The 13,788-nt window shown below is 35.2% G+C and overlaps 1 protein-coding gene across 1 annotated transcript; it reads right to left on the reverse strand.

The window, feature by feature from the left end:
- Positions 1–12,912: 12,912 nt before the first annotated feature.
- Positions 12,913–13,418, reverse strand: LOC139703522 (uncharacterized protein CXorf51A-like). Its single transcript, XM_071607024.1, has 2 exons — positions 13,293–13,418; positions 12,913–13,134 (listed from the first exon to the last, which is right to left on the reverse strand). The coding sequence occupies exons 1-2, from the start codon at positions 13,416–13,418 to the stop codon at positions 12,913–12,915; spliced, it is 348 nt and encodes a 115-aa protein (XP_071463125.1).
- Positions 13,419–13,788: the final 370 nt, after the last annotated feature.

A 13,788-nucleotide genomic window follows, 5' to 3' on the forward strand; every position in this document is an offset into this window, starting at 1 on the left:
TGAATTACTTAGACAAGCACCACATAATAAGCACTTAATAAATATTAATGTTTTAATGGAAGGAAGGCCAAATTGTAAATACGAGAAAACCCATAGTCCAACTAAGTTTCATCATTAAAGAAGAATGAATAAAAACAAATAAGCTGGAGCTGAAATTCGAAATGTTAACAACGTAAGCAAAATAAAGGCAGTATGAGGAATGAAGTATCAAGTTGAACAACAAATTATTAGATTGATGATATAAATTGAAATTAATCCAAGCATTGGCACATCAAGACAATAATTGAAATTGCCAGTATAGGAAAATATAATTAGGAATCAAAGAGAAAACACAAAACATTGCATCAGAAATTAGGAAGGAAATAAAATTATTGATAATGATGGAGATTAGTTGATATCAATTTCCACACTTTTGTCTTTCTCGTCTGGTAAACTTAGATTCAATGTCCAGAGACCAAAACAAGTGGGAAGATTCAAAGTCATATAGTTTGAAACATGGTTTCTTTTACATGCTTCTGAGCTAATAACAATGGAAGCAGCTAGCTGAATCTCAGGTATGGGTAAATAAGATCACAGAGAGATGGGAAGTAGGAAACAAATGTTAGGTACCTGGGAAGTTGTTTCTGTCCTTAGAAATGTGACAATATTTGGAATATAAAGTGGAACTTCTCAATTTTTGCAAGTTTTTATGTACTGACATACATTTATGTAGTTACTATGTTCTCTCCTACTTCTGAATAAGTATTACTTTTGAAAATCCTGCTTCAAAAACAGTAAATAAATAAAATCAGAAAAAAAATTGATTCAGTTGAATAAAGGAAATTGAAGGCATATGATTGGTCCAAAGACTTAGGGAAGAGTTACCACAAATCTAGGAGATGGATATAATGACAATTTTTATTTTTTTAAAGATTTTTTTTAGTTGTATATGGACGCAATACCTTTATATATAAGCAATACCTTTATTTTATTTGTTTATTTTTGTTTGGTGCTTGGGAATTGAACCCAGTGCCTCACACATGCTAAGCAAGCTCTCTACCACTGAGCTACAGCCCCAGCCCATAATTAGGATACTATTTCATAGTCATTTGCATTGTGTATTTTTTCCAGCACCCAGGAGAGTGCTTGACACTTTGTAATTAATGAATATATTTTTGCTAAATGATTGAGGCTTTTCTTATCTAGGCAGGCCAAGCAACTCTTCCATCTCATCCCATAATAGCCCTGTAGTGAATATAATCTTATGGCAGAAATGAGGCAAAGAGACTTCCTCATTTCTAATGCTTTTTAAGATGGTTGCCCTACTTAATTTATTAAATATGCCAGCTCTAGTCTTTTGCATTCGGTAGTAGTTCCCAGGCATATATATGCCAATAGAATTATCAGTTGACTGGAACTTTATTTACCAGACACTTTCCACCGCAGGAAACTCTAGCCATAGTAGCTAGTGACAAGTGTCATCTTCTTGGGATATTATAGGCAACAATAATGACAGCACTAATAGCTCACAGTTACCAGTGCACCCACCGGTATCTAAAGTAGCAATTTCAAACCAAGTGTGACACTATTAAGGACTTTACAGTCATACTGATATTACCACTAGTAGTGCACAATTTCAAGTTCATTCAAGCACACATAATCTTGTCAGTTTCTACTGAGATTACTAGACATGATTTGCTGCCAAATATTAAAATGTACATTTAATGGTTGGTAAAATATGAGGGAAGCATCTTGGTTAATTTTATTTATCATTTATCTTTTTTATTTTTTATTACTTTTATTTTTATTTATTCTTTTTATATATACATGACAGTAGAGTGTATTTTGACACATTGTACATACACGGAGTATAATTTATTCTAATTAGGATGCTTTACATGTTTTACATGTTGTGGAGTTTTACTGGTGGTGTATTCACATATGAACATAGTAAACTTAAGTCTGATTCATTCTACTGTCTTTCCTATGCCCATCATCCCTCCCTTCCCTTCATTTGACTTTGTCTAATCCAATGAGCTTCTGTTCTCCCCTCCACCATTCTTATTTTGAGTTAGCATTCACATATCACAGAGAATATTCAGTATTTATTTTGGGGGGGGGTTGGCTTATTTCACTTAGCATGACAGTCTTCACTTCCATTCATTTACCTGCAAATGCTATAAACTCATTATTCCTTATAGTTGAGTAATATTCCATCAAGTATATATTTATAACATTTTCTTTATCCATTTATCTGTTGAAAGGCACCTAGATTGATTCGATAGCATAGCTGTTTTGAACTGAGCTGTTATAAACATTGATGTGGCTCTATCACTGAAGTTATGCTGTTTTTAAATGATTTGGGTATATACCAAGGGGTGACATAACTGGGTCAAATGGTTGTTCCATTCCAAGTTTTCTGAGGAATCTCCATACTGCTTGCACCAATTTGCAGTCATACCAGCAATATGTAGGGGGAAGTACCTTTTTTTCCCCACAACCTCGCCAACATTTATTGTTACTCATGTTCTTATTCATGTTCTTTCTTTCTTTCTTTCTTTCTTTATTTTGGTACCAAGGATTGAACTCAAGGGCACTTGACCACTGAGTCACATTCCCAGCCCTATTTTGTATTTTACTTAGTGACAGGGTCTCACCAAGTTTCTTAGTACTTTGCTTCTGTGGAGGCTGGCTTTGAACTCGAAATCCCCCTGCCTCAGCCTCCTGAGCTACTGGGATTACAGGCATGCACTGCCATGCCCGGTGTTACTTGTATTCTTGATAGTTGCCATTCTGAATGGAGTGAGATGGAATTTCAGTGTACTTTTTAATTTGCATTTCTCTAATTGCTAAAGATGTTGAACATCTTTTTATATATTTTTTCAGCATTCTATTTTTTGCTCTGTGAAATGCCTGTTCAGTTCCTTTGCCCATTTATTGATTGGGTTATCTGGTTTGTTTGGCATTAAGTTTTTTGAGTGTGTGTGTGTGTGTGTGTGTGTGTGTGTGTGTGTGTGTGTAGATAGATAGATGGATATACAGATGTCTATCTATCCTGGAGAAGATTAATGCTCTCTCTGAGGTGCATGTGGTAAAGACTTTTCCCACTCTGTAGGTTCTCTCCTTATGTTATTGACTATTTCCTTTGCCACGAAGATGCTTTTTAGTTTGATACTATCCCATTTATTGATTCTTGATGTTATTTCTTGTACTTTAGGAGATTTTTGAGGAAGTTGGTTCTTAGCTGACATGATGAAGAGCTGAGTTTACATTTACCTGTAGTAGGCTTCAGGTCTCTGGTCTAATTCCTAGGTCCTTGATCCACTTTGAGATGAGTTTTGTACATGGTAAGAGATAAGGGTTTAGTTTCATGTTGTTCCATATGGTTTCCAGTTCTCCAAGCACCATTTGTTGAAGAGGCTATCTTTTCTCCAATGTATGCTTTTGGCACTTTTGTCTAATATGAGATAACTGTATTTATGTGGGTTTGTCTTTGTGTACTCTATTCTGTACCATTGGTCTACATGTCTATTTTGGTGCCAATACCATGTCATTTTATTACTATAATTCTATATTATAATTTAAGGTCTGGTATTGTGATGCCTCCATATCACTTTTCTCCTGAGGATTGCTTTGTCTATTCTGGGCCTTTTATTTTTCCAAATGAATTTCATGACTGATCTTTCTATTTCTATGAGAAATGCCATTCGAATTAATAGAAATTATAATAAATCTGTATAGCACTTTTGATAGTGTGGCCATTTTGTCAATATTAATTCTGACTATCCAAGAACATGGGACATATTTCCATATTCTAAGGTCTTCTTTAATTTCTACATTGAAATTTAATTTCTACAATGAAAATTACAGAACAATAAAGAAAGTAAGTGAAGAAGATCTTGGTGTATTTTAAATGCCAGGAACTTAACAACCAGGTAGATCTGGTTGGAGATTTGTAGAAAAAAAGTTTTTTCAAGTCGTCTGTGTTACTTTGTAGAAAAAAGTTTTTTCAAGTCCTCTGTGTTACTTCTAGATATTTGGCCTTAGTGAACTTATTTTTTTCTGTCGGAACTCCTCACCTAAACACATTCCTGAAAAAATAAAAATAGTATCTTGGGATGCAGTAGGACATAGTGGTTAAAAGCATTGCTCTATGTTCTGCTTCTGTTCAAGATGTGGGAAATTGAATAAGCACATTTACTCCATAATGAAGAGAAAAATACAAATAAAGTACAAAATTATAATTTTTCTTGTAGCCCATTCGAGACCTGAGGTTGCAGGGCCATCAGGGTACCTATTCTTCTCCAAGGAGAGATGGAATACACAAACTCTTTCACCTAAGACAGAGCACCAGAGAAGTATAAAACTTTCACATGAGTGGGCAATAAGGAATCAGTAACACTTTGAACCAATTGTTAATGTCCAAGTGTATGTTGTTGTGACAGTAACAAAGCCGCTGGAGAAACAGACACAAGATGAATTAACATCAGCTTACAGGTTCCTTTCTATGGTCCTCCAGATTTGCTCAAGAAAAAGACTAGAAGCAGGTCAGGAACCCAGAGATAGCTTCCCTTGCTGGTGCATAAAAGATTTGAAAATTATCATTACTGTTTGGACACTCTGTCAAAAGTCTTCAATTCCCCAAAGGGCAGCATATGTTGTCACTCCTATGGCACAGGTAAAGGCCAACTGTTACTAGAAAAAGGATAGATGAGGAAAATCCCTTTATTTCTAGAAGGAAGGCAAGGCCAATAAAGGCTGCAGAATTATATAACAATCCTTTAGAATTCTCCTCCAAATGATGTGGAATCTATTTCCTACCAAAAGTTCATAATAAATATATAATAAAATTTGACTCAGTGTCAGAGTACATGATATGTTTAAAGTGCTACCAGCTCTGTTTTGAAGAGATAATTATCACCAGTAACTGTGACTACCTGAGAGCAGACTGTGTACCAGTAAGATGTAACACCTTATTGAAAATATTCTCTACTATGCCACTAATCCAAAAATGGCAAAGGGGAGCAATAGTTCAGAATAAATAGAAAGAGTCCATGTTAAAAATTAAAATAGGAAAAGAAGCAAAGTAAGGGAGGGTGCAGAAGAAGGAATAGTGAGAAAAGAAAAAAAATAGTATATGTCCCATTTTAAAAACAATATAAGATTGGATATAAGATTGGATTAAAGTTTGTGATAACAAATAATGGGACAATCAATACAGAAGATAATAAAATACAAGTGAAATTAAAACCTAATATTAAAAAGATTACAATATTTTTGGCTCTAGTGCCTCCAGAAAGGCTTTGCTCCATCCACCTCTGGCATGATCATGGGCTGCTCTAATAGTTCCCTGGTACCCTGGGTTGCAATGTGCCCTCTTGTGGCTGAGGGGAAAGGTTCTGGGGCATCTCTGACCCATGGCTAAACCAATTCTGGGCACCCTACCTACTGTTCTCTTCACACTGCTGGCAGCAACAGAACTGTTTCCATCTTAAAATTAAGAAACCTTGGGCATAATTCAACAAACATAAGAGGATTTTTAACTGTAGAAAGAAGGCAGAACACATAGGGACACAGGAATTAGGTAACTAGTGGAAGTTAGTTCCCTGGGTTTTCTTGTTGGCGTTTAAATATGTTAGAAAGGATGCTGCAGAAGTTTTCAATGTAGAACCACCAATAGGCACAGACAAAAATATCTCCAAGTAAAGCCTGTTTGTCTTAACCAAAATACCAGAGAAAGAAGGACCCAAGACAGCAGAAACACTTTGGATACATCCATCCTATTCCCAACAAACATCAATGGAATAGTTTCCTCCAAAATATCCACAAATATGCATAGTTTGTAGGACCAAAAATAAAACCCATCCTGCACTTACCCTTGGATCTATCGGAAACAGTAGTTTTTTGTCTTGCTTTAGGCATCACCAAAATTCTTGATGAGATGATCTTTGGTCTCCTGGTTGGCAAAAGTAGTTGATGGAGGTAGGTGATGCTACACTTCCCCCAGTGAGTGGAATGCTGATCTTGACTTGCCAAGGGGAAATACCAGCATCATCAATAGCATTTAAAGGCACCCTGTTCTTTTAAACCCATATGGCAGCAAGGAAATGTAATGAGAGTAGAATTATTCACCACTGTACCTCACCCACACTATTTGGTGTCAGTGAGTCTTAACAGATAGCTGAGCTTCTACTACCATTGGATATCTATGAGATTTATGAAGAAGTTCAAATCAGGACTTGTTAGTGTTTCACTTTCTAAGTACCCCTGAAATGAGTATGATCCATTAGACAGGCAAACTGCTACACCTGTCCAGATTAACCAAGCAGAACGAGGTGTTAAGAGATAGGGTTGGTTTGTTCTACAAGTATCCCTTCCCCTGGTATCAGCTGATCCCAAACAGGATCTGAGTTTACACTCTTACTGAGTAGCCACAAAACAGTATGAGTAAACTCTCTCCCCTTACTTCTCCCTGAGAAGAATAAGATGTAGTGGGGATCTATACTCTTACTTGGAGTCAAGGTGATGGTGTTAATTGGTGCTTCATTTTTATTTTTGCTGAGAAGATAAGTATCAGCAGAGCTGAGTAGAGAGCTGAGCCTCCACCCCACCTGTGTGCAATAAGTCAGACACTAATTTGATCAGGGTGGTATGGGTAGGGCCCCTGGAATAATAAGATGAATCATAAGAAAACTGATACAAATTTTAAATCACGAATCACAAACATACAATAAACAGCAATTGTTAATTTTCTTTTTAAAAAATCAACAACAAATAGATGACTAAAATGTAAATTATAGAACTAGAAGACTGTAGAATAAAAGAAAACTGGATTAATGAGCTTATACATAGTGAAGAAGACAAGAAAAGAACCAATCAACTTGAGGAAAGATCAATAGGGTTTCCCCAATCTGAACAGAAAAATAAATAAATTAGCAACCTATGTAATAATAACAAGTTAACTTCCATATCCTCACTTGCTCAGAAGAAAATTAAAGAAAAAGTCAGACTGAAAAAGTATTTTAGGAAATAATAACATAAGTCTAATTACATATACAGAAAGACCCAAACCTGTAGATTCAGGATCTAGAGAGAAGTCTAAATTAAAAAGCAAAAGAACATCTAACACAGATCATAATTTATCTTTGCAAATGTATAGACAAAAATTCCTGAAGTATGTTGGCATATGATTCTAGGAACCTTGTGTAATAAAGATATAATAATCAAGAGAGGGATTAGATTTCAGAGGATGATTCTCTGCTTACGTAAAGAGCCTGAGTGGCAAGAGATGGCAGGACTGTTTGTGGTTATTTCAGTTTGAAGTGATTGGCTAGGAATTCCTTAATCATCCAGTATGATAGCTATCCTCTGACTGATTTTTCCAAGGAATGTTGAAACCAGAGAAAAAATCCCTAAGCTGTTCAGTATATAATGTCTGTAGAATTTCCTCTAGTTTTGATTTTTGAAAATATCAAGTAAATCTGACAAAGGAATTCAAAGGTTTAAATTACCCACATACACCAATACAGGCTAATCATATTGTTAATATTCATAAATTGTTTAGTATGGTACCAAGACTGATGTGTGTTGCAGAACCCTTTGGAATAGGTATGGAAGAAAACTTTAAGGATAAATTATTTACCAGAACCAGTGTTATACAAGGTTATGGAGGAGATGATTTTACATAGTTTGGAGGTGGTTCTCATGTGGTTGAGTATCATTGAAATGACTGAATGAATATATTATAGGGGCAAAGATGGATGCAGTAATAGAATGGAGAATTGTTAAGTAAAAGCAGACCACAGCCACAAAATCTACATGTAATCCCTTAATGGTACATCCCAAAAGCCAAATATTAGAATCCCAAATCCAGCATTTTTTACATAGGAGCGACATTGAGCACCCAAAAGCCAAAAGGGATTATAACAACATACTAGAGGAAGAAAATGTTATATGAAGAAACATATAGCAATCCTTTGTTTAATACCAATATTTAAAGTATTATTTAACAACAGAAAATTCATCGGGATCTAGGAGAAAATACCAGTTAATGGTATGTGGGTAGAAAGAAAATACAAAAAAATATTGTAAGAGGTCTTAAAAATTCAGATAATCTGCTCTTTAAAACAGAGATCCTAAAATCCAATTAAGGAAATTCTGGATTAAATAAGAAATGATTCATTTTCTTATGCCTTTCCAATAAGATTAAGGGATGGAAGAAAGAAAAAGCAATTATAAAATGGTTCTGTATTTATGTACACCTGTCTTCAAATTTATCCAAGTCTTACTGTGCAAGTGTCTCCAATGAGAAAGAAAGAGAAATGGGCTAGAAATATGAGTGGAAATTTTTACAAAGGGGATTTGTAGATGGAAAACAAGCATATAAAAACATGTTCAACTATATCAACCATAGGAGAAATTCAAATCAAAATGCTAATTGTATATCATTATACATGCACCAGAATAACTTAAATATAAAGTGATAGCACTAAATTCTAGTGAGAATGCAGAGAAATTATATCCCTTGTAGATTGCTGGTGGGAATTTAAAATGGTACAACCAACTGGAAAGTCATATGAAAATTTCTCACACAACTAAACAATACATTTATCAGATGACCTAAAAATTGTATTCTTGGGTATTATTCCAGAAAGTTGGAAGATCACATTCACACTCAAAATTTATACAGGAATGCCATATCATCTTTATTTTAATCTTCTAAAATTAGAAACAACAAAGATATCTATGATAATTAATTTATGTGTCAACTTGTTTGGGTTAATGAATACTTAGAAACCTGGGAATACTTCTGTGTGTGTCTATGAACACGTTTCTAGAACATGTTAGTTAACTGAGTGAAGAAAATCAGCCATTAATGTAGGTGGGCACCATTCTACTGGCTAGGTCCTTGAATAGAATGAGAGGGACGTTATTATTCCTATGTGTGGTTATGTTTGTGCAATTAATCTCCATCACGTAAAAACCAGAGAAATGAAAAGTTGTGCTCCATTTGTGTAAAAAATAAAATAAATTTTTTAAAATGGAGAGAAAAGGATTCCCATATCTTTTCAGGAATAGCAACACTTCTTCTCCTGACCTTCAACATCAGTACTCCAGACTTTCTGGCTTTGGGACTCTAGGACTCATACTAGCACCCTCAGGGTTGATAGGCCTTAAGTTTCAGACTGAGAATTAATGATACCTTTGACTTCTCTGGTTCTGAAATTTTCAAACTTAGACTGAGCAATGATAATTGCATCCCAGGGTCTACAGCTTTCAAATAGCCTATTTTAGGACATCTTAGTGCTTATAGCTGCCTAAGTCAATTCCTTTAATTGATCTCTTATTATTTCTGCCTCCCTTCTTGCCTGACTGATTATCTATCTATCTTCTATCTATCAACCTGACTTTATACTTTTGTTTTGTTTTTCTAGAGAATTGTGGCTACATAGTGTTCTTTAATAAATTAATGATTTATCAAACCAAATGGATTAATCAATGAATGATTGAAGCAAACAAAAAAAAACTATTATTACACACAAATTGATTAGATCACAGGCGATTTATTCTGAGTGAAAAAGAAAGATACAAAATGGTTCCAAACCGAGTTATTCCATTTATGTAACATTTTTTTCTAATGAAAAAAAATCATAAAAATCATAAAGAATAAATTACTTGATTTCAGGGATGGAGAAGTGACTAGAGGTGACTATGGTTATATATATATGTAGCAAAAGTGTTCCTTGGATGGAACTGTTCTGCATGTTGACTATAGTAATAGTTACAGAAAATGCTACACATGAGAAAATTCCACAGAACCAAACACAAATACATATAAAAATTTGTTAATGTAAACCTGGTGAAATATTAGTAAGTTAAATGAATTGTGTCAATATCAATTTCCTAATGAAAAAGTAATATATTTGTGGAAGACATAACCATTGGGGCAACTTGAGTGAAAGGAATAAGGTAACTAATTGGTGGAGATTCAATTTAATGCTACTTAAAATCATAATATATGCAAATCTTGTAATGTAGATGTACTCAATAATATTGATGACTCTCAATTTTCACTGAGTGAAAGAACCATACAAAAGTACAAATTGTGATTCCATTTATATAAAACTCTAGAAAATATAAACTAATCTACAGATCCAGAAAGCTGATCAGTGCTTGTATGGCAATGGACAGGGCTTGGGGAAGTGGTTTGAGGAAACTGTTTAGGTAATGATAATATTCTTTTTTTTTTTTTTTTTTTTTAATAATGGTGATGGTTTTACAGGTGAAATGTTAAATCTAATTTATTATTTTATGTGTAATTTATTACATGTAATTTATTACATGTCAATTATATCTAAATAAAGATGTTCAAAATAAAAACAGTCATATCCTAGGAGCAAAATATGATGAAAAATATTGTTAACCATTGGCATAAATGACATATTAAACTCTAAGTGGCCAATGTTTTTAAATGCTCACTCTTCAATAGAAGAATAATAATCATGAATTTAAACAAGAAGTAATAATGGATAGAAAAGCAAAAGGTACAATCTAGTCAACTAATAAATCATCCATATGGTGTTACATTTAATATTTTTTAAATAAACATTGAACAATTAAACAAGAATAAATTTACTTTTAAAGATATAATTCAACTTCATCAAAGTACACGCATAAATCATGTAAGAACTTAAACTCTCATTTGCACTTTGATTTACTGATTTAAGCATGAGCACAAATAAACTCTTCATGAAATGACAGCACATAAGAAATTAATTTCTTTTATATTATTGCTTTTATTTTACAATCACCGTGCTATCAATGTTTATTTAGAAACAGCTGTTTAAGTGCTAGAATACATGTGTCATACAAGACCACAGAATAGTGGCCTGAAATGCACTGCAAGCCATACTAGATCCTGAGGAACTTACTTTAGAAAGGAAAGCAGTAACTTAATTACATGATATCTAAGGTTAATAGTATAACAAGAATTTCTCCACATTAATTCCCTCACATAATATATCTGATAATTAATGTACAAGTGCTAATAATGTCCTTTTTGTACCTTATATATACACATTTAAAACTTATTAGCAGGGCTGGGGTTGTGGCTCAGTGATAGCGCACTCGCCTAGCACGTGAGGCACTAAGTTCAATCCTCCGCACCACATAAAATTCAATAAATAAAATGAAGGCTTTGTGTCCAACTATAACTTAAAAAAAAACTTACTGACTGCAGGCATCTTTTAGAAATTAAAACAATAAAAGATTTTTGAGGGGTGAGAAGAATTTTCTAAGAGGCTAGATGAAAAAAAGAGTATATATTTCATGACTCCATTTTTATAAACCTCTAGAAAATGGAAACTGATAGTGGCCACAAGCAAGACAGTAGTTACCTGGAGATGGGGGTACAGGGAGGGGTAGGAGGGAGATATTGCCAAGAAGCATGCTGTAGTTTGAATATGGTTTGGTCCCCAGTATATTTGGTATTGAAAGGTTGGAAGACAACTTTAAGAGGTGGGGCCTAGTGGGAGATGATCACCCCTTTAATAATCACCCCTCTGAAGATACTAATGCTCATCATGCTGATTGTAGGACTGAATTTGTTTCCATGAGAGAAGAGATGTTATAAAGGAGCAATTTTGACCCTTTCCTACTCTGTTTCTCTCTTTCCATGTGATTTACCTCTCACATACACACACACATACTTCCTTCATCATGTGAAGCCATCAGCCCATGTTATGACATAGCAGGAAGGCCCTCATCAGAGGCCAACTAGGTGAGGCTGCCCAATCTCAGACTTTCAGCTTCCAAAATTGTGAAATCTTTTTTTAAAAAATAAAGTACCCATCCTCAGGTATTTTACTATCACAAAAGGGACTAACAGCATTTGGAAATTTTAAGGAATGATGGATATATTCACTCTTATAATTGTGATTAGTATGTGTGTGTGTGATAAAACATACGAACTTTAAAAAAATAGTTGTAGGTGGACCCAATACCTTTATTTTATTTAATTATTATGTGATGCTGAGGATCAAACCCAGTGCCTCACAGATGCCAGACAAGTGCTCTACCACTGAGCCACAACCCCAGCCCACATACAAACTTTTTAATCACGTACAGGTTCTTGTGCTTCAATTATAGTTCCATAAATTAAGCATGAAACTCTTTTCATGGATGAAAACAACTTTGAAAAAGATAAAGCTTAAAGATATTTGTAGGAGGAGCCATGTTGCTTAAAACTTCTCCATGAACAATGAATGCTCCATTTTCTTGCCAGCACATGAGGCAGACCACTCCCAATGGCTTACTCTACCCCAAATTTCTTAAGTGGGCTGATTGGTTCTGGATTTGTTCTTTCAATCACCATTACTTTCCTAGGGATGATAGAGTGAGTTCTTTAGCCCTTCTGAGAGCCATTAGTTGCTTACATAATAGGGTATGGAGTAACAAACACCACTATGAGGTCAGTGTTCCTCAGGTGACTCCTTGTATATTTTTTGAGATACTGCCACTCACATGCCTCACCTTATACAGTTTCTGGAAATCTACATACTAAAGCCATACACAAATAGGGAGAAACATGAAGTCCTTTTCGCCTTGCCTGTGGGATCAAGTATAAAGAGGAAGTTTGTCTTCAGTCCTCAGTCCTCACTTTGTCTTTATCCTTCAATGTGTGGATAACAATTTATCTTTTGAACTCCAACTCCACAGATCCCACATCTCTCCCTTCTCAAACACCTACTTCTACCTTTTATTTGTTCCCACTCCAGCATCAGAGGCTCACAGAGATACACATCTTTTCACATCAGATTGATTTTATTTTCACCACCATTAATGTTAGTAACCTGTGGTAAAATTGAGCCATTTCTTAGCTGCCAGACCTCTGGACACTCTGCAGATTATTCTGAGGTCTCTGGCCCCACTCAATTACTTGCTGTCCAGATCATCACTTGAAATGCTGGAGGTTTCTGGGGTATTTTCCATTTCTGGCTCTCTATTCAGTTTTTCATTTAGCCGATGATAATGACCAAAGAGTATTGTTCCTTTAGTTTTCTTAGATTTTTTCAGAGATGTGGAAGGCTTTTCTGAGTCTCTTTTGCTTGAATTATTTTGAAGTGTTTTTTTACCCTTATTGGTGGACTTTAGTATCTGTAAGGACAACAGAGAGGCCATAAGGGCATTGGTTTGGGAAAAGAAGATAGGATATACATGTGAAGTAGGGGTTTGTGCCAGATGAAAAATAAATAGGAGTCTTAGGTCGTGGGGAATGAATGCAGAAAGGAGAAGCTTGGGTTGGGTTATCTTACCTTGCTGCCTCTTCCGCATCTGGAGTGATGATAGGAAGTCTTCATATTCTTTCTTTCTTTCATCGATGATGTTGACTGGGCCATATCTGCATTAGGCTTCTGTGATTTCTTGGTTGCCTTAGCCATACTGAAGCCTCCCAGTGGTCTTCTGAAGAGCTGTAAGGATCCTAGGCATATATGTCCTCCCAAGACAATGAAGGGCCACACCCTTCAGCCTTCATTGGCCAGCAAGTTACTCCCCAGCCAATGAGGACTAAGGAGGAGGTTAGACCTCACAAAGCACTCTCTCTGACACTTCTGTACATGAAGAGGCTAGGGAGGTTGCTAGGGAAACCAGGCTATAGCTTAGATATTGCAAATCAACACTCTTGGCACTTCTGGGATGTGGGGGAGAAGAGATGCTAGGAAGGCAAAAATGATCTGGTTGGGCAAAGGAGACTTTTCTTTAATATACCTGAAAGAGCCACCCCACCCTAATTCTTATATAGTGTTCAAT

The sequence above is a fragment of the Marmota flaviventris genome, chromosome Y, assembly GCF_047511675.1.
Source record: "Marmota flaviventris isolate mMarFla1 chromosome Y, mMarFla1.hap1, whole genome shotgun sequence".
Taxonomy (NCBI): Eukaryota; Metazoa; Chordata; class Mammalia; order Rodentia; family Sciuridae; genus Marmota; species Marmota flaviventris.